The 20,037-nt window shown below is 43.1% G+C and overlaps 1 protein-coding gene across 1 annotated transcript in view; it reads left to right on the top strand.

Moving 5' to 3' along the window:
- Positions 1–16,130, top strand: part of LOC135905555 (cell adhesion molecule Dscam1-like) — a 537,047-nt gene extending 520,917 nt beyond the window's left edge. The window contains exons 27-29 of the mRNA XM_070536452.1: positions 4,980–5,100; positions 9,341–9,468; positions 15,740–16,130. Of these exons, the coding sequence (XP_070392553.1) occupies positions 4,980–5,100; positions 9,341–9,468; positions 15,740–15,795 (305 nt within the window). The 3' untranslated portion in view covers positions 15,796–16,130. The remainder of the gene's footprint in view (positions 1–4,979; positions 5,101–9,340; positions 9,469–15,739) is intronic.
- Positions 16,131–20,037: the final 3,907 nt, after the last annotated feature.

Raw genomic sequence — 20,037 nt, forward strand, 5'->3', positions numbered from 1 at the left:
ATATTCGTTGGTCATTGTACAAATATACATGGTTCATGAATCAACAGAGGGGTGCAAAACACTATCGAAATCTCTAAAGCCTTCGATTTGTGGATGTATGCACCCTCGTGCATAGTCCTGCACCCCACATAAACAAGGTGTGGAAAGAAATATATACATTGAAGCCCACTTGTAAAAATATTCAAGTGCCACAAAGGTTTTATTGTTATAACCAGTGATTGTTACAACCGGGCTACATGAAAAAAAGCAAAATAGGGGGATGGCAGAGCGGTTATGAGAAAACCGTGATGGCGGGGAGGCTAATGCTCCTCCTCACCACCTTTCTCCATCTGGCTGCTGATTGTGCTGACTCGTTTAACTGTTTAACTATGCTTCCTGTACACTCTGATTGCATTAACAAGCCACGGCTATCAGCATTGAAGAATGGCACTGCTAAGAACTCTAAAGAGGGATCACGGGCAGAAAGTGACATGGTGATGCAGCTTGCTGTTTTTGCTACCCTTATTTGCGTTTCCTTTGTGTGCATACATCTTGGACGACAATGTCCGGAAGGACAGTCCTATTTTATCACTATTATATACAGTAATCCCTCATTATAATGAAGTCGGTGGGCTGGCAAAAAAATTATTGTAAGCAGTAATTCGATATAAGCAACCACTTGAGGAAAGCTAAAACAGTTGAGCTTTAATTGTGCCACAACTGCGAGAAAATCAAAATACAATGTATTTTCAGTGAAGCAAAACTTTATTCAGGTGCAAAAAAAGCAGTGAGCTTTGGCTGTTTCCAGTTCTTACTGGGGGTGAGCAACCTGGGCTCTAATTTGATCAAGCATTGCATGAGGCTGTGCTCGTCGCCCATGCATTCCAGCTTATTTTGCGGCTGCCTTAGGCACTCCCGTGTCTGCACCATAGTTGGCACTTGACGTGGCTCTTCGTCCACTAGCTCTTTGTCCTCATCGGGGCCACCAATAGTGCCAGTTAGTCTTTGCATCCGTCACTGGGACGACCACGGGAGCAGTGGCATCAGCCAATGCGAATGTCTTGAAGTCGCCTTCTACCTCTTGGCCAGCAATCTTATGAACAGCCTCGTACAGATTGCTACAAGTCTGGTCATCGTCAGGCTGGTCATCGTCAGGGTCACTGATCACAGCGTGGAAAAAGCTAGCATACGCAAAGCACTTGGTGACCTTCGAAGCTGTGAGTTCTTTCCATGAAAAGTTAAGCAAATGGATCGCACCAAGCAAATCAGTGTTGTACCTCTTGCTGGCATCATATGCTGTGAGCATGCGCTGCAAAAGGACATCGCAGTACAGCTTCCGGGTGGTCTCAATGATGCCCTGATCCATCGGTTGCAGTACCGTGGTTGTGTTTGCAGGCAAGAATTCCCCAGAGACCGCCTCGAGGTTGTCAATCTTCCCGTGGCTTGGACAATTGTCAACTATAAAAAGCACATGCCGATTCTTTGCGTTGGACTGTTTATCCAGAAGGCGCACATAGTCTTCAAAAATTGCAGCTGTCATCCATGTCCGCTTGTTACTTCTGTAGATGCATTCCTTGGGAATAGTTGCATTTCAGAAGCACCATGGCTTCTCCGCCTTCCCCATTATCAACAAGGGAAGCTTGTCCTTGCCTGTTGCATTGGCACCAAACGGCACCGTGACATGCTCCCTGCTCTGTTTTCCTCTGGATGAGGATCCGCCAGCGGTAGTGAATGTGTGATTCAGTAGCATCTTGTAGAAAAACGCAGGCTCATCTAGGTTATAGATGTCTTTGTCTTCATACTTTTCAAGTTGAGCTTGGAGCCGATGCTGGTGCCATACATCTACATTGTTACAGTTCACGGCTGCGCTTTCGCCAACGATCGACCTTGTGGTCACTCCGTGTTGTTTATTGAACCGCTCAAGCCAGCCACTGCTGCACTTGAAATCTTTATGGCCCATTTGGAGGGCAAGAGCTTCGACTTTTGCAGTAAGTGCAGGTCCATGTACGGGGAGATTTGCACTCTTGATGTTCTTCAGCCACTGTAGAAGTGTACCTTCCACTTCGGGGTATTTTGAATCGTGATTCCTCTTTCTCTTAGCTGAGAAGCTCTTTTCAAAGCCATCCAGCACAGCTTCCTTCTTTTCCAACACAGTTGATAAAGTAGACAGCAGTATGCCGAATTCCTTGGCGATGTCAGTTTTCTGCTGGCCACCTTGTCCCACTTCTTTTATCAGCTGAACTTTCTGCTCCAATGTCGGACACTTTCACCTGGAGACTGACGGAGCCATTTATCACTGCAGACTACAAAAGCACACGCGAAGCACGCCTAACGAAGCACTCCCACTAACACACAATCACATGGCCTGCAGCATTGATCCAAATGCACGTGCCGTCGACGCCAAAGTGTCTGAATGTGGCGGGCGACGCAGAAGGCAAAAGCTGCAAAATGTCATCAGGACATCTCGCTTTCCTCGTCAGTACACGCTGCTGATGGCGACTGTTGCAATGGCGGGCTTGGCATCAGCTTCACATGTAGCGGAAGAAAGGTCATCGGAGTTGTGGAGACCAAGAAGCAAGAACCGTGGAAGGGCACTAATTGGTGGAAGATTGTGCTCAGGAGGCTGGCCGGAAAAGGGCAGCTTTGGACGAGTAGTGACCTTGAAGCTGGCAGCGAGGAGGCAAGGAGTTGCCATGAAGGCAAGTGAAAGGAGTGACTGGGGTCCAAACGACTTGCAGACTGGAGAGCAAATGAGGAGGGGAAGGCAGTCACCGCTTTTATAGAGGGGGGGAGGGGGGTGCAAAGATCACGGAAGACTACGAGAGTATCGCACTGGAAAGTGCCACAAATGCCGTGGTTCGAGTCTGAGGTTGTGTTTGTTGGGCTCAAAAAACGATTAGCCGCTCATCGTGGGTACGCAGCACGATTGTGAAAACTGAATGGTTTTGCAGTAGGGGCTTTGCATGATCACTTGGCAATTTTTTCCCAAGGTGTGCAGCCGTGAAGTTTGCAAAATGAGAGTTTTTTGGCGCACCGTTGTCAACGGCACTGTGATAATTCTACGGTTTGAGTGTTGGTGTCTGCGCACCGTCGCATCTGTGTCATTGACAAATGTCTAGGAACAATATTCACTGACCCTACCATGCATTTAGAATGTTTTTCTGAAGTCGGATGGCACGAATCGAGCATGACCGGCTTGAGAAAATCGCTGGGGAAACATCAGCAAGTGTTGACATGCTATGTTGACAACCTGACACCCCGCTGGCCATGCTCGTATTTTTCCTTTTTTCGGCAAGTTATCGGTCCATTTGCACCGAGAAAATTGCTACGAAGCTAGGGGTGATGTTTTATTGCGATGCAGGCCGATTATGGCGAGTGGCAAGCAGATTTCTAGACTGGCTTCCCGAAAGTCGTCTCCCCAATTTGTTAACGTAGCTCTCGCGTCCAACACAGCACTTATATATGGAGGAATACTTCTTTTGTGGTTTTTGGCAGAAGTGCTCTTTAGAGCGGTATAACCTTGCTCATTGAGTGCACCTCATGGAATGCTATGGCACAAGTCTGCCCACAGTCTTTTGGCCACTTTTTGCCATCCAAGAGACCGCCGTTTCCTGACATCGCAAAGCATCAAGAAAACTTTATTTTCATGTGGATTCTATAATGGGGGACACCAGCAATGCGATTGTGACCGAGATTAACGGTTCGGGCATGCTGCACCATGGAATTGGACAGCTTCTGTTTGCTCCAGAGTAAACAGCTGGGAGCACTTGGTACTCGCTTGGTACCCGTTACTAGGCAGTGTTTGGTACTTTTGAGGCCTGCTCTGTGCCTGCATGAGACTAATTTGTCAGTGATATTGATTTGATACTGCATGCGCAAAAGGGTTGTCGCCCGCTTGCCACTTTGCTCTAACTGGGTCAAGCTCTTCCTTTGCTTCGAGTAATGGGGCTTAAAATACATGCGTTTGGGTCAGGACCGGAAGCAATTTTGAATAAAGCAATATTTTGAGTGAAGCTATTTCATTATAACAAGGGTGTATTGTACATTGGTGTCAGGGTAGTCGAGGATGTGGGGCAGCGTTTCCTCCACCCACTTCCGCTTTGCCTCCACGTCAAGCAATGCTTCCTGGCCAGTGACGGCTTTGTAAAATACGCCGTGCCTCTCTTCGAAGTGCTGTACCCAGTTGCCACCTGGCAGGAAGTCCACATTGTTAATGAGTATGGCAAACTGCCTCGCCTTTGTGATCACAATTTTCCTGGTGATGGGCCAGTTGCTGAACAAATGCTGAACAAAAGGAAGACCATGAATACTTAGTGCAAGATCATTCTGCATCCCCCATAACAAATACTGACCATTTAAACGTAGACCACATGTCTGGGAGAAACTGAAAGTTGAGACACAGCTCTTAATAGTCAAGGATTTGTGCCGTATGAAGATTTTTATGGTGCTTGCAATACACATTAGAAAGTTTCGGTCAACAGTGGTATTACCACATGAAGACGCATGTGGCTGTAGAGTCATGTTTTTATGTGCCACGATAGAGCAGTTGAGAAGCATAAGATTTCTGGTGATCTACCACTGGCACACAAATACAGCCGAGCCATCTGTTACTAGAGTGTTTTAGCCATTCCATACCATGGCACAGAACTGCATCGGCATGTACTACAATATGGCATGCCACACTAAGCCCAGCATCTGCAACCTGTAGGATTTGTACATAGCCAAACATTATTGAATTGATGTTTTATGCTTAGGTTTATGCACTTTTAGGGAGAACGCCTCATTAGTGTTCATCACAATACTAGTCTGAGCTTTATGGAAACAGAATGACCGATATAATGTATGGTGTATCTGCAGGTGAATCTGCAGGCATTTGTTTCAAATTTAAGCTACTCTGAGCAGTTACATGTACTAATTATTTGTTCCCCCTAAGAGGAGGCAACTTTGCGACCTGCATAATTGCCACAACCATGAACTTCTTTCTCCTTTTACTCTTGCAGGCTTGGCAGCTAGGACAAATTCAGACTCTGCTGCACAGCTAGCCATGGAGGAACAGCGCCTGTCCAGAGAGAGCAGAAACCATAGATTGGGTTTCAAGTCATCTAGCCTAGCCTCTGACAAGTAAGAGCAGCATAACAGCAGCGGCAAGGGGTGGAAAGACCAGTTGAATGCCGTACAGCAATAATACAGTAGAACCTCGTTCATATGTTCTGGAAAGAAATGCAAGAAAAAACATACTAGTAACTGGGACCGGAAGTCAATAAAAAATTTGGCAATCTCCACTGTAGTTGAAATCTACGAAATGCGAAGTGTTACACAAATCGTCACTGCACGAGAGACACCGACGCGCGATGAGCTGGTGGTAGAGACGTGCATTGTCATTTTTGCGGCATCTGCAAGCTTATCGCAGGGAAGAAGTTTGGGCGTGTTGGTGGGATACATACAAACTGGGATGCATAGCGCACTAATGATACAGGGACAAGCAGGAACTCGTCCTGCTTGTCCTGCTAGTGCTCGTCCTGTGTTGCTACTTGTCCCTGTATCATTACTGTGCTATGTATCCCAGTTTGTATGCAAGCTTATGCCTGCGTTTCTCAAGTTCAACCTGGGTCAGCAGCTTCTTCAGGCGAGGCATTTTGGCGGGAAGTTTTGAGGTGCTGCCTCAGCATGTTGTGACACAAGACACCTATGTGCGTCAAGCTGGTGGGGCTCAATCAGCCTGAGATGTGCTTTGTCATTTTCCTATTGTGTATTGCTTTAAGACGGCAATTGGAAACAGGAATGAAATGAAGCTGGTGGGCTATGCTGGAATATTCTGTTGACAAAGGAAAACATTACACTCATTTTGTACTGCCTGCAACAAGGAATGGCGGTATATTTTGGCAAGATTGGGTTATCACCGTTAAATGTATGCAGTAACTTCCAACGTAAGTTCGCCACATGCACTGTAAAATAGATAGGTGTAGATGCTTATCGTAAAAGGGTTGGTGGAGATAGCTGTGAATGTGATTTGGGATGACCTGGGAGGAGATGGGCTGGTACAGGAAGAGAAAACCGAGTATGTGCCGACATTTTCATGTTACACGGGCAGATGAGTGCTGCAGCGAATGCTGTGGTGGAAGGTGCCAACTACTTGCGATCGCAGGTGCCTTGCACCTTTTCTTGTTCACATGGCGTCTAGCGACTGGAATATGTATCGTACGATCGCAGTTTGACGATGTACTGAACTTTGGTGCCAACAGATCATGTTTTCTTGCAACATGTAATTATTAAAAGAAGCATAACTCTATTGGGTCATCTTTTGTGTTCTTGATCATGAACGTTGGTGCCGAGAAAGCAAACAAAACAGGATCGTATCAACAAGGTTCTATTGTATTGTATATGGCAGATGGATGGAGAAATAATGCCAACAAATCTAGAAATATAGTTTGTAAGGTAATGTGACGGAAGCCAGATGTCTCAACTACAACGAAGAGCTTCTGCAGTATTCTTGTGGCAGCTTACATGCAGTTTTTTATAAAGACTATTTTCTATTTCTGTAACTGTGCTAAGTATTCCTCTTGCTCTACGGTTATGGTAGCTTAATGCAGTTGAATATGAGGTGGTTAGGATAGCTTTGATTGGAGCAGCTGATATTGCGGGGTGCCAAAGCTGCTTTGCGAACAGTCAGTCATGTGACTGGGGTCATGGTAGGTCATGCAAAAACGTACGTAGCATTTACGTTGCTTGGTGCACACCCATTGACTCAGGGCTGTGGAGCCTGTGTCACTCTTTTGAATTTATGCCATGAATAGAAAGTCGTGATGTCAACTGCAATAATATGCTGATGTGAGGACCATCATTAGACGAATAAAGCACCAAAAGTTAAAGGAAGGAGGTTGCATTGCATCATAGGAGTCCAGTGTACTGGCACTGGTATCTTTTGAGTGTATTGGTAAGCCTCTGGTAGTAAAAAGAAACAAAAAACAATGGCAGCGTCCACCTTTGTGAGGGAAGCATAGTGCAACATTAGCTGTGCTTGTCCACCCCGGGAACACATGAAATAGCCCGAAGTTAACTGCCAAGGAGCAGCTTCATCTAAAACATTGGTTGTAGCAACGTCTCAGCTGTTCCCCTATCACCTCATAGCCGATAGTGGAGAAAAGTTGGCAAAGTAAGGCGTCTTGGGAATGTAAGGCTCAGGCCGAGGCCATATTCTCAGTTGATCGATACATCATTTTCAGAAATGCTTTCACTTTTGTGTGATGTAACAGTGATTCCAGCTGATCACTGTGTGCAGAAAGTGATCTGTGAAGCCAATTCATCTAGCATGCATCCCTTGGTTGGTTCTGATCCATTGGTTATGTGTTACGGCATAAAGCTACCAGATTTACTTGTGTAAGGCCCACACCCCCACTTTGTAGCAAGGAAATTTGAAAAACAATTTTTGCTAAGTGTCATGCGCATACCCACGGGCTGGTTAAATTATGCTAGCAGTAACTAGATGGCACTAGTCACTGTCCTTCCGATGATAGCATCGCCATCAGATTAACGCCAAGTCATGGATCACAATCACGTGGCACGAACCAATTCAACTTGCTTCAACGGTGTTGGCTTTCTTAAGGCATGTTGCCTAGCTTCATCGTGCTTTCATGCACACTGTGATGGCGTCACTGCAAGAACTGTGCGCATGTATTTTGAACTCGTGGCATGTGGTTTTGTTTGGGACCATTGTCAAGACCTTAAAAGTGATGGAATCTCAAACGGTAATGATCGACATGGAGGGCGGCCAGCTTTAAAAGAGTGCTGATGAGCCGAGTTTACAAGGCACGCCAAGCCAAGCGTTTAGAGAGCCATATCGCAGGGGCTTGCCAAACAGGAGCAGCAGAAGTGACGAGGACAGCTGAATAAATGTGTTCAAGTTGGTGGCTAGTGGTGGTGTTTTTCTGCATTGCAGTCTGAGCACAGTTTGAGGCTTTGTTGAGTAACCATAAGCCCACCTCGCACGAGGTGCATAGCCTGTAAAGAGTCCTCTAAAGTTTTGCAGATCTTACACAATTAAGTACAGTACTATACGTATAGGGAGATCATTTTTAAGTTTTGTGAAATTTTTGCCAATTGCCTGTTGCAGAAAACACAATTCTAGCACATGAACTGCATTGTTCAGAGAGGCAGACATTACTTGCACGAAAAATCGAAATAGTACATGAAATAATGAAGGAAAATTTCTAATTAACTTCCTAATTAACTACATTATGGCACATATTGCAATTTACAAATTGTAGTCAGTGAGCTTGTCAGGCGTATCCACTTGAAATAAATTTCCAGGATTACACCAGTTCGGACATATAGGCCATCAAACTTGCTGTAAGGATGCAGCATTGGTACACTTGCTCTTTGAGAAAGAAACCCTCTTTTATGCATTGAAGCACAAAAGTAACTGGAATGCCTATGTTTTTCGTCCCATGCTTTGGGAAATATCTCGAAACTGATGTCATCCTGGAAATTCAGTCTAAGTGGATGGGACTTCCAAACTCACTGGCTACAATTAATAAATTGCAATATGTGCTGTAAAATAACTAAATGGTAAAATAATTAGTCAATTTCTGTTAATTAATTGAGTATGTGTTTCTATTTCTCGAGCTAGTAACGTCCGCCTCTTCGTATAGACAAGCTAAAGGACAAGAATTATGCTGGTGATTTTTAAAAATTTAGTAAAACTTAAAAATGTTCACTCTCTATACAAAAGAAAGAAACAAGGACTGCAATTCACCTTGACACCACTTTCTTGCCTTATAAAGCATTGTGTGCAGTAAATGTAGTAATGTGTGTTATTACCTAAACATTGCCTATCACTACAGCATGACTTGGTTTTTGTGTTCATATATAAGTACTCTTATGCTGCCCATTGAAGCAACATGCCTAGGTCTTGAAGAGCCAAGCCATAGTCTTCAGAACACAGAGCACAAGAGCCTCATTGCTTTAGTATGGAAATGGAAGGGAAACTTGGGAAGAACTGGCAAGCAGCAACAGCACTGCATTCAGCTCAGTTTTCGCAATGGGTTGCAGCCTCCAGAACATGACCTTTATTGGTGTGTTGCTCTTACTGGTCTTGCTGTGATTTGGTTTTATTGTGCCTCCTTTCGTTAGTGCAGTACTCGTGATGTTGGACAGTGATCAAAAATTACCTGCGGCGACGCTAGCACAACATTTGATAGCTTACTCAAAGTGCAAATGCATAGAAAAAGAAGTGATTCAAGCAGCACATACTGTTTCCTTGGGCTGGGTCTATTATTCGAGGAGTTGCCAAGCAGTATTGTGATGTGCCAGACTGAGGAGCTGGTGAAGGCTGTTTTTGATTCTGGCTATTCTTCTCTTCCAGTCATTCTGCTGCGGATGACAGTGACAGTGAGGGAGCAGCGTACACATTTCGCCTGACAACCAATGGAAGTTACGGTGATCATCAAGAGATGTCAGAGGCAGAGTGTGACAGGGATCAGCACACGAGAGGTTAGTGTCACTGCAAAGTCGGGGAAAAAAGGAAATGAAAAGAATGAGTGCTCATAGTCGTCATAACTAATAAGCAAGCATGCAAGCTTGAACAAGCACTTATCCCCATCTGTAAGCAACTTGTAACATTATGCAGTTAACCCTCGATATAACGAAGTCGTTAAAATCGGCAATTTTCTTTTTTATACAAAAATTTCGTTCCATTGAAATTCAACCTTTTGTGCAAATAAATGCAGTTGCCGATTGATTTTTCTTTCATGGTAAGGGGCCGCAGAATTTTCCGAATTATCAGTCAATCAAAAAAAGCAAAATTGAATGAGAAAACAATTCATTTTAATAAATTTGGAAGTCGGTGACGAATGATACAGTTTTATGCCACATGTCTGCGATATCTTCTCGGTGGTACAAATTAAGCGAAGCTAGCTACGCTTTCGCGTGCACTCCGCTTCTGCTGCTGATAGTGTCACCCTCACTGGAACAACGATATGTATCAGAAAAATCTCCAGCAGCGGGCAGCGCACGCTTCGTCTACCCCGCGCTCCAATGGGTCATTGAAACTCGAGATTACACAACATCCAAAACTAAACACGCGGTAAGACAGCTTACATGGAGCCACGCCTTCTTGTCTCAGCACGCGCTCTTTGCACACATGGCAGATTACCTCTAAAGCGGGGTACACCGCTGCGTATGCGCTCACCCACGTTTACAACCATGCGCAGCCACGGGCGATAGGCCTGCCAACTTGACACCCACTCCAACCCCCCTCTTACACGCTAGATCACATTACCACGAGCTCTCTCCCCTCCTCCTCTTTTCGTTTGCTCGAGCGGGAAGGTGGCACTCGTCAAGCCACCATCTTTCTTGTCTCGCCCTCACATTTTTCGTACCTTAATCACACAGTGTATGGAGCTTCTTAAGATCTTATCGTACTTGGAACACGGCTCCACTTCAGCGGTCACTTTTTTTTCGTGACGTGCGATTTGTGAGGTGCGTTTGCAAGCTGCCACTTCCAATTCAATCATTTGACCATCTGCGCCCACGTATTGTCTTGGTATTCCTTTGCGGCAGCAGTGAAATCTACGAAATCGCATACAAATGCACTTCGTTATATTGAGGTTCTAAATACATGCTGTTCTATGGACAAGAGGTTATGAAAAGTTGAAACACTTCATTATATCAAGAATTTTGTTACATTGAAGTTCGTTATATTGAGGTTTAACTGAATTTGTCGGAAAAGTAGCTGCCTGCTTCCTAGAAGGTTGAAGGAGTTTTAAAGGGGCACTGAAGAGATTTGCTCAAGCAGAACTTTGGTTTTAGTGAGTTTGGTTTATGGTTGAATAGTTGGGAAAGCAGCGCTGAAGAACACAGGGACAAAGGCGCATAGTGCATCTGCAAACGGAGACTGTTTTGTGCTTCTACAAACAGAGATTGTATGCAGTTATTTCCACGGTTCATGTGTGTATATTTTCTTTTTATCTGGAGTGTTACAATTGGAAGTGTAGCTTGTAAGCGTACAAATACATATAAGTCGTTTGTTTCGAATATACTTCGAAAACTTCGTATATTAAAATTCGAGCCATCATGAATATCATATAGCATAATGTTTGATCGAATAATAATATAGAGTATTTGCACAAGCTAAATAAAAGAGCAGTTTACTAATACAGTCGACCTTATTTTTGCCTTCAGTATCCCCCATAAAATTTCATAGTATCTTGTGGGAATTTCAGCAGCGGCACATCATAGACAGTGAACAGCTGTCAGTGTCGCTTAACTTCCTCCACATTCTCACTTGCTTATGAGTGCATCATTCGCCGTGGCATGGTGCAGCACTGGGTGAGGGCTGTATGTACTACGCTTTTCTACTTTCATGAGAGAAGGCAAGGACATCGCATTAGGCAATCCCTTCAGTGTGGTGAAGTGAGTGAGTTAGAACTTTATTTAGGTCCTGAGGGGAAATCAATCCGATGGCTCCACCGAGGTCGGGGCCGGTAGACAGTCCAGTGTGGTGAAAACACAGAAAATATTGCGGTAAACGGTCACCATGTTACTGGCACTGATCTGGCTGAACATTTCAGTGCATACTTCATGAATACTGGCGTACCTGATCGTAACAGAAAAGTTTATAACAAATCACACACACAACACAATTAGTGACAGTTTGTTTTTAGTGCCAACAGATGAAGCCAAAATCTTCTGCACCTTCATGAACATCAGCAATAGCAAGGTCTTAGCTGTAAACAATATGCAAATAAAACCTGTGAAATATGTCATCACGCATCTCTAACTTCTGTGCTAAAGCATATATTCAGTCTTGCGCTAGAAACTGCCGCTTTTCCTAAGAAATGAAGAAAGCAATGATTTCTGTAATATATAAAGGGGATTACAAGCAGATAATAAAAAACTACGGACCTATTTCTGTTCTCCCGGTTTTTTTCAAAAGGCTTAGAAAAAATAATTTGCACTCACATAACAAGCTTTTTTTCTAGCAAACCTATATTATCAGATGTGCAATTCGGCTTTCAAAAGGGAAGGTTGACAGAAACAGTGTTACTAACTTTGAAAGAAACCATAGTACATAATATAGATGACAAACTTTACATGCTAGGCCTGTTGATTGGCTTCTCAAAGGCCTTCGACTCCCTCAGTCATGACATTCTCGCAGACAAATTATTCATGTGCGGTGTTCGTGGGAATCCTTTGGATTTGTTGAAATCTTACTTACACAATCACCAGCAGTACGTATATTTACAAGGTTCGCACTTGTCAATTGTACCCCAAGGGAGAATTCTGGGTCCCCTTCTATTTATTGTATACATAAATGATCTCGTAATTATTGATAAAACAGCGAAATCTATACATACGCTGACAACAGCACCATAATATTTTCTGGCCCCGATGTCAGTTTTGGTATTTAAATGTAATAACGCACTTTCAAAGCTCTCCACTTGGTCCAGCTTCAACGAAATAAGTATTAATCCTCTAAAACCAAAGTAATTATATTCCGTGCAAGAAATGAAGCACCCGAACTGCTAAACCCTATTTTATATGAAGGTCAAAAGATCATTATAATAAGCGAGCACAAGGTACTCAGTGTTACATTTTCCGCTCACCTAAGTTGTAATTCACTTGTAGAACAGCTGTGCAAAAAACTTTCATCTACTGCTGGTGCGTTATCACAGTGTCAGCACTTACTCCCCTCAACTCCAGGTGTATTACGCGCTGTTTGTTTCGCACGTTAATTACTGCAGCTTGGTATGGACTGCTACAACTTAACAGAACCTAAATAAAATTTTGCTTTTGCAAAAGAAGATTCTTCGACATGTAGCGAACATTCCTTATCTGGCTTTAACTAAAACAGTCGTTAAAGATTACTATATCGTACAGATTCAGCACTTGTACAAATTTCGGATTTTACAATCTTCTTACTTTTCAGACACTTATAAAGAATTCCTTGCGACGATGGCATACCTGAAAGCTAACAACACTAATACGCGTACGCGACAAACTGCCTCATGGCTCGTACCTTGTTTCCGAACTAACTACAATTTACAAGTACTTCATTTCAACTTCCATTTCCATCCATTCTGAATAAATTTCGAGAAACAGCGACTGCTACACAGCGACAATTGTGCCAACAGTTTGTACCCAAGTCGTGAACAATAGTTATCACGTTGCGGTTATTGGAATGACATATTTATGCCGTTTTGTATACTGCTCTTACTTTGTTTGGCTAAGTAGGTATTAGTCTCTCTCACCAACTATTTCGCAATATGTTTCTTTAACTTCTATTCTTGTATTCCTCATAGTTAATTTTACTTGCTCATTTTCAACTACAAAGACTTAATGTTCATTTAAAATACATATATTAAAATGGTCAATTTATTTGTGCTATGTTAACATTTGATGTGCTTCATATTGTAAATCTGTTATCTTCAGAAGTACCAGCACCCACTGTAATTGCGACGTGTTTGCTTCATTTTCCGCATTTGTAAAATTGCAGAAGGAACTTTTCATGCTGCCAATGTATTGGTCTTCAGGGACCCAGTGAAGCTGCCTAGAGCGGCTTTTAGCCCTGAAGACCATCCAGATTTTCTGGATAAATTGATTGATTGATTGATTGATTGATTGATTGATTGATTGATTGATTGATTGATTGATTGATTGATTGATTGATAGTGATGTAGGGGTTTCAGCATAGGGACAGACAGTAGACAGGATTGCAGGATTGGTGCCATGTGCAGAACAGTGTAGAACTGTTCACTGTAAAGTACTGACTTTTCATTGTAAGACCTAAGGAGACATAGAAAGTACCCTTACCCTGCTTGAAGGGAGTGACAAATTGGTCATACTGGGAACTCATGTGATTTCAGCAACAAAGAGGAAAGCTGACGAGCTCAGAGCAATGCTTTAAAGGGGCCTTCCAATACTGAATAGTATAGCACAAAAGTTGGCATAATTTCTCTGCAATGCTAGCATGAACGTTTGAACCAAATACTAATGCTGTACATGCAGCTTGGAACCAATATTCTTATTTAGAAAGCAGCCTGCCTTCTCCTTCAATTCATAAAAACCGGCACCTCTTTTTTTTAAATCTTATGTAACAGAAAACAGGGACTACTGTGCTGATTTCTTTTAGTGCCATGACTAAGCAGACTCTGGCAAAAACAGAGAAATTTCATTGTTGATGAATGGGGGCGCCATCTGGTAGCAGATAATACCACTGTGCCAATACCTTCATATAAATTTCACAGGACCTCCGTGGTGTCCTTCGCACATAAACTGCATGTAGGCTTTTGCACATTACAAATTAAGACTAATTCGTCACAAGCTCAAAAACTGACCTCCTGCTAAACTGTTCACCTGTTACCCAAACTGACACCGAAGAAGTTTTAAAAATTCAGAGACTTGCAGTTAAACTTATATAACAGTTATTACTGCCACAGTTTTTGACGAGATCTTAATAGAGCAATTAGAATCCTCTTTTAGGATGCCTCAGGAAACAAGCTAGAATAAAATGTCTGAAGTAACTTCCTCCTCTAAATGGCTCCCATTTTTGCTTGTATTGCATAATTCTTCCAACCACTCTATATTCTCCCAAACTAGCATTTCAAATTGGTACTCATTGCCTAAAAACCACTGTGCAACATGCCGTGGTTGCTTAGTGGTTTTGGCATTGTGCTACTAAGCTCGAGGTCACGGGATCGAATCATGGCTGTGGCGGTTGCATTTCAATAGGGGCAAAATGCAAAAACGACCATCTACCATGCATTGGGTACATGTTAAAGAACTCCAGGTGGTCAAAATTAATCCGGAGTCCCCATTACGGTGTGCCTCATAATCAGATCATGATTTTGGCACATAAAACCCCGGAAATTCTTATTAATTAAATATGGCTGTGGTGGCTTAGTGGTCATGGTGTTATGCTGTTAAGCATGAGTTTGCAGGATGAAATCTCGGCTGCAGCAGTTGTGTTTCGATTTGGGCAAAATCCAAGAATGCCTGCATACCGTGCATCGGTTGCATGTTAAAAACCCCAGGTAGTAAAAGTTTTTCCGATGTGCCTCATGATCAGATCATGGTTATAGCACATAACACCGTAGGTTATAAAAAAAAAGAAAGTTACTCATTGCCTAATTACATATTTACTGAACTTAACAATAATTTTCTTGTTTTCAGTTTACTGCCTTACTTTTATATTTTAGACCTGGTGCACATGTGTATTGTGCAATACACAAGCAACTTGCAGTTGTTAACAATTCTTTAATTTGGAACAAACTTGGAAGTTTGTACCGTAAGCCACAAGGCATAGTAATGTAGTCATACAAACCTGAGAGATTTGTACTACTACATTAATATGAAATAATACGTTCTTACGATTACATTACTATGAGATAACTGTCCACAGACGCCTCCAAACTTGGTGTTTGGAGGACAAGACTGCAGAGATATGAGTATTGATGCAGAGAACATATGCAGGCACTGCAAAGAGATGTGGAGAGGGTATGGTTCTGGTGGAGAATCGCTGCATATTTCAGAGTTGCAGTTGGAGGAGAGTGCATGTGAAATTTCCATTAAAGGAAACATGTTTTTGTGATGGCATGCAAGCTGCAACAAGCCTAAGTTTCTGAATCCTGAGTTGAGTAATCAGACAAATGTGTTTCCAAGACATGTCTGTGTGAGTTTGAGTGATGCATGATATCAAGGAAGAGTTTTTGCATAATCTGCACTCATTCCTCAGCAATGCTTTGTTGTTTTTTCATCCCGGCAGCCAAACACCTGGAAGCATTGGGTATTCATGTCACTCCAGGCTATGGCATAACCTGAGACCTACTACATTCGGAAGATCTAAAAGAAGTGAGGGAGACGTGTGTGTGAATCGCTTCATCTCTCGTGGGTCGTCCTCACAAGACTGCACAGTAACTACGCACTGCGCAAACTCTGCTGCAACCAGTGTGTGTTGGTGACAGTTGCGTCTTGCTCATCAGCATTCCTGAAGCACCTAATTTCAAGACTGCCAGGTGTGCTCTCAAGCTCGGGCGCGAGGACCTAAAGTGCTCTAAATGGAAGCCTGCATATCGTGCCTCAGTGTGATGAGACTGTGCTGCATTTTTGTATGTGATTGAGGGAAAGAGAGTCTTTTGTCTTGTCATGGGAAACTACATGTTGCTGCGATCTGCCACTGCTTTCACACTGCCGACTTTGTCCTTGGAGTAATAAGGCTATACCCCAAAGTCAGTCTGGTCATGAGGGATGTTGTAAGAGGGCGGGATGTCCTCTTGATTGCTTTGGGCCAGCTGGGGCTCATTAAAGCAGGCACCATCCAGTGATTTTAAACATGGAGAATAATGACCATATTGAAAAGTCACTTTCATTATAGTACCTAGGTTTATTGAAGCAACATGGCTGGAAAGCATTATTGGCTGTGCAATTAAAGGAAATATTCTGGTTTTTGCTGAAATTTGCACTGAAGCACTCACTCACAAACTGTCAATGTTTCATATTGAGGTGCCAGGTTTCTCTGTCATGTTCTTGTTATCTTTGCACATATTAAGCTTTGTGGGCCTTTTTTTTTTTCCCTTTCGAAGCGTGTCTTTCGGTTGCACACATCCCTTTTCCCACTTGACCACCTTCAACATCATGAAAGCACTAACACATACACCTTCGGGTAAACAAAAACAAAACTGTTATCATAGGGAAACTATTATAGTATAAACTACTTAGGGCATTCTAAGGCTTGCCGGTATTATTTCTATAGTTTTGAAGTACTGGACCATCATTTTAACAAAAAAAAAGGAAAGCCTAAAATTTCATCTCAGTACTCCTGTCCCGGCTTTTGCAACAAATTTATTATTTTACCTTTCCACTGTGTCACTGCACAAGCTTCTCACTATAGCATACTGCACATTGGTGACGTCTGGCTGGTTCAAATTCAACAAATGGAAACATTGAGTTCAGCATTCTTGTGGGAGAGCCCAACACTCAGTATTCCTTTCTTAAAAGCCTGGCTAACTGTTTTTCTTAATTATTGTAGTTGCACAACATTTATTCATTCATTTTGTTATGCGAGTCTGGGCCTTAACCATGAGTGCATAGGCATATTCCTTGTCAGGACAAGAAAAAAGAGAAGAAACACCATACGAGAGCAAACCAAGGTTAACTTTCAGTACACAATAACAGAAAAATAACTAATGAATGTAGCAACACAGCATTGCACTAGCAAAGCAATGCATACGATTGATTACCAGAGATTTTAAAGTGTTCAGCGGCACTCGAAAGGCAATAGATTCATAGTATGGACGGTTCTGGTAAAAAAGCTAGTTTTCTAACATGTCTGAGTGATTAGTTAAGTCTGCAACCTTTTCGGAGTGAACTAAGCACCTGGAATATACTATTTAACAGGGCCATGTCCTTGGCATCTTTTGGCATGTAGCACAGTGTCAACAATTAAATAAAACATTGACTTAGAAGGGTTTATGCAGACTGGTATGTACTGGTGCTTTAAGGAAGTTTAGTCCAGAACATGCAAGATAAGATTTTGCTAGGTGTCAACAACTGTACACTTACATAAAAAATTGACTTTTGTCATCTTGTTCAACATAGGCCTCTGCTATGTAGCAGGCACCATAGCCAACACAATTTCAACTTGCATTGAAAAAAGCCTTTTGGGACAATTTTCATGCCGGTGTTTGTTGTCTCCCTTACAATGTGCTACACAGGTTATGTACAAAATTATGAGAAACTGTAAGTATAATCTGTGCACTGTAAAGACAGTGCCTGAAAAGGATGGAGGAAGATAGGTTTTTTTTTTTTTGGCATACACAGTGCAGTTCACCAATGCCAATTGTCCAACGGCTTCAGACAAAAATGATTCCCTTCTCTCAAATTCCTGAAATTAATGGTTTTGCAGTTATACAGTTGCACATTCTTCACATGCTTGCTGATATTCGCAAGAAGTTTATTATGTGCATGCAACAAGAATGCGAGACAGAAATCATCAAGTGGGTCGACAGCATGTGAAAGCTATATAGTGAACGCACGTTTGATATTTTCGTAAAGGAAAAGGTTGCTAGATCTTTTGTAAATATGTACAGAAGTCATGTTATATTTCGTCAAGCAGACCATGTTTTTATATACAGTGTACAGAAAAGAGGATGTTGGCAGCTAGGATGTTAACATTTGTTTTGCATCAAAGATGCCAAATACACTATTTGCTGTTGTGAAGCATAATAGTAGGCATTTCTTTAAAGTTAAATCTTTATTTGTTATTGTGCTAGTCATTGTGGCAGTTGACCTTACATGCACTTATCAGATAAGACTTGTTGAATGAATATACATTTTTTTTTAAAATTGTGATGGAACTTCATGTTACAGGAGTGCTTCATGTTATGGTGTCTTTTCAGGCCCGGAATAATGTCTGCATTGCCTAAATAAACCCCTGCATTAAGAATTTACATTGGCTTACGCTGCAAGATTTTTTAACACTGCAAGTTTTCTCACAATCTCATAGTAGTGTAAGAAAAGGCTGGATCCCACTCTGGTTTTTGTTCATCCCACACTGCTTGGCTTGCGTCATTAGCCCAAGATTTATCAGGTGCTCAGCAATCTAAGTTGCTTGCAGGTGCATCTGCCCATTCAAGGAAGTACTTCAGCATGCCCTTGTTCAGCAAGGTAACTTCAGCAACAGGACCCTGTCATCTGAAACGTGCTGGCAACTATCAAGGTGATCAAGCAATTAGTGGCCATGTAGGAGCTGACCGTCAAATGGATAAAGCCTTGTTCATGTACTGCTTCAATTATCTGTGTGAAAATATTCTGTCCTTTGCGTAATGCGTCTGATGACGTTGTTAGGCTAGTGCAATCAATCGCACTATATATAGCAGAGCAGGTGAAGTTTTAGACAATTAGTTGCACATAGGTGACTGATGACCTTAATGTACTGTACCTGGGCCTGGCCTTGGTCACCTAAAGGTGGAAGAATTGGCATTTTCTCCAGATCTGAGTTGTTTGGGAGCAGGCTCCATAGTAATGTTGGGCAAAACACTGCATTGTCTCTGTCGCAAGAGGACAACATACACAAAAGAGATCACCATGTATAATTGTGCATTATGTTACCCACAGGCACTTTGGCCATGATGCTCAGAAGTGTATGAAGATGTATGTGGGGACTGTCACACCCAACACTGGAGAGAGAATCATCATGGTAAGCCTATTGTTATGTCCGCTGCAGCACGGAGGCCTCTGCCAGCGATCTCCAATTACCCCTGTCTTGCACTAGCTGGTTCCAACTTGCATCTGCAAATTTCCTAATTTCATCACCCCACCTAATTTTCTGCCATCCTCGACTGTGCTTCCCTTTCTGTGCACCCATTCTGTAACTCTAATGGTCCACTGGTTATTTGCCTTACGCATTACATGGCCTGCCCAGCTCCATATTTTATTGTGATAGCAATTATATGGACACACCAGGCACATTTCAGCCGTGGCTGTGGCTGTGAGGTTTTGTATAAGTGAAAGCGTATAAGGGTGAGCTGGCGGACGCGGTTAAATCTTGCGTGCGCGAGTGAGGAACGCAGCCCGGATGCGTACCCTCTCCTGTGGCGTGCGAGGCAGGGGAATGAGGCGAGGGAGGAGGGCGAGGCGAGGGAGGAGGGCTGTTGTTCTCCGGCGGTAGCCATGGTGCCTCGATGTCCTCCTCGCCCGCCGCGCCGTACAGAGTGGAGGCAACCGCGACGTCTACTACGGAGTTGGTCTCGCGAATCGCGGACGCCGTAGGAACGCGTTGCCGGCGCTCGTGTGTCTTGAAAGCGCTCCCCACCTCCCCTTCCTGCCCCCACAAATCTTTCCCCTAAACCCCATGCCGGGTGGCTGACAGAAGCAGCCAGCGCCGATGACCAATGGTACCTTGCGGCGTTTATCAGTGCTTCACTGAAGAATGCCGCAAGCGAGGCGCAGGACTGAGGGCAATTCCACCATACCAGCCAACATGAAAATAAAGTTTTTTCTCTCTCTCTTGAAAGCGCTCTTTGACGTGGCTAAAGGGCGCGCCCACGCGCGCCTCATCTTCCA

The sequence above is a fragment of the Dermacentor albipictus genome, chromosome 3 (assembly GCF_038994185.2).
Source record: "Dermacentor albipictus isolate Rhodes 1998 colony chromosome 3, USDA_Dalb.pri_finalv2, whole genome shotgun sequence".
NCBI classification, from domain to species: Eukaryota; Metazoa; Arthropoda; class Arachnida; order Ixodida; family Ixodidae; genus Dermacentor; species Dermacentor albipictus.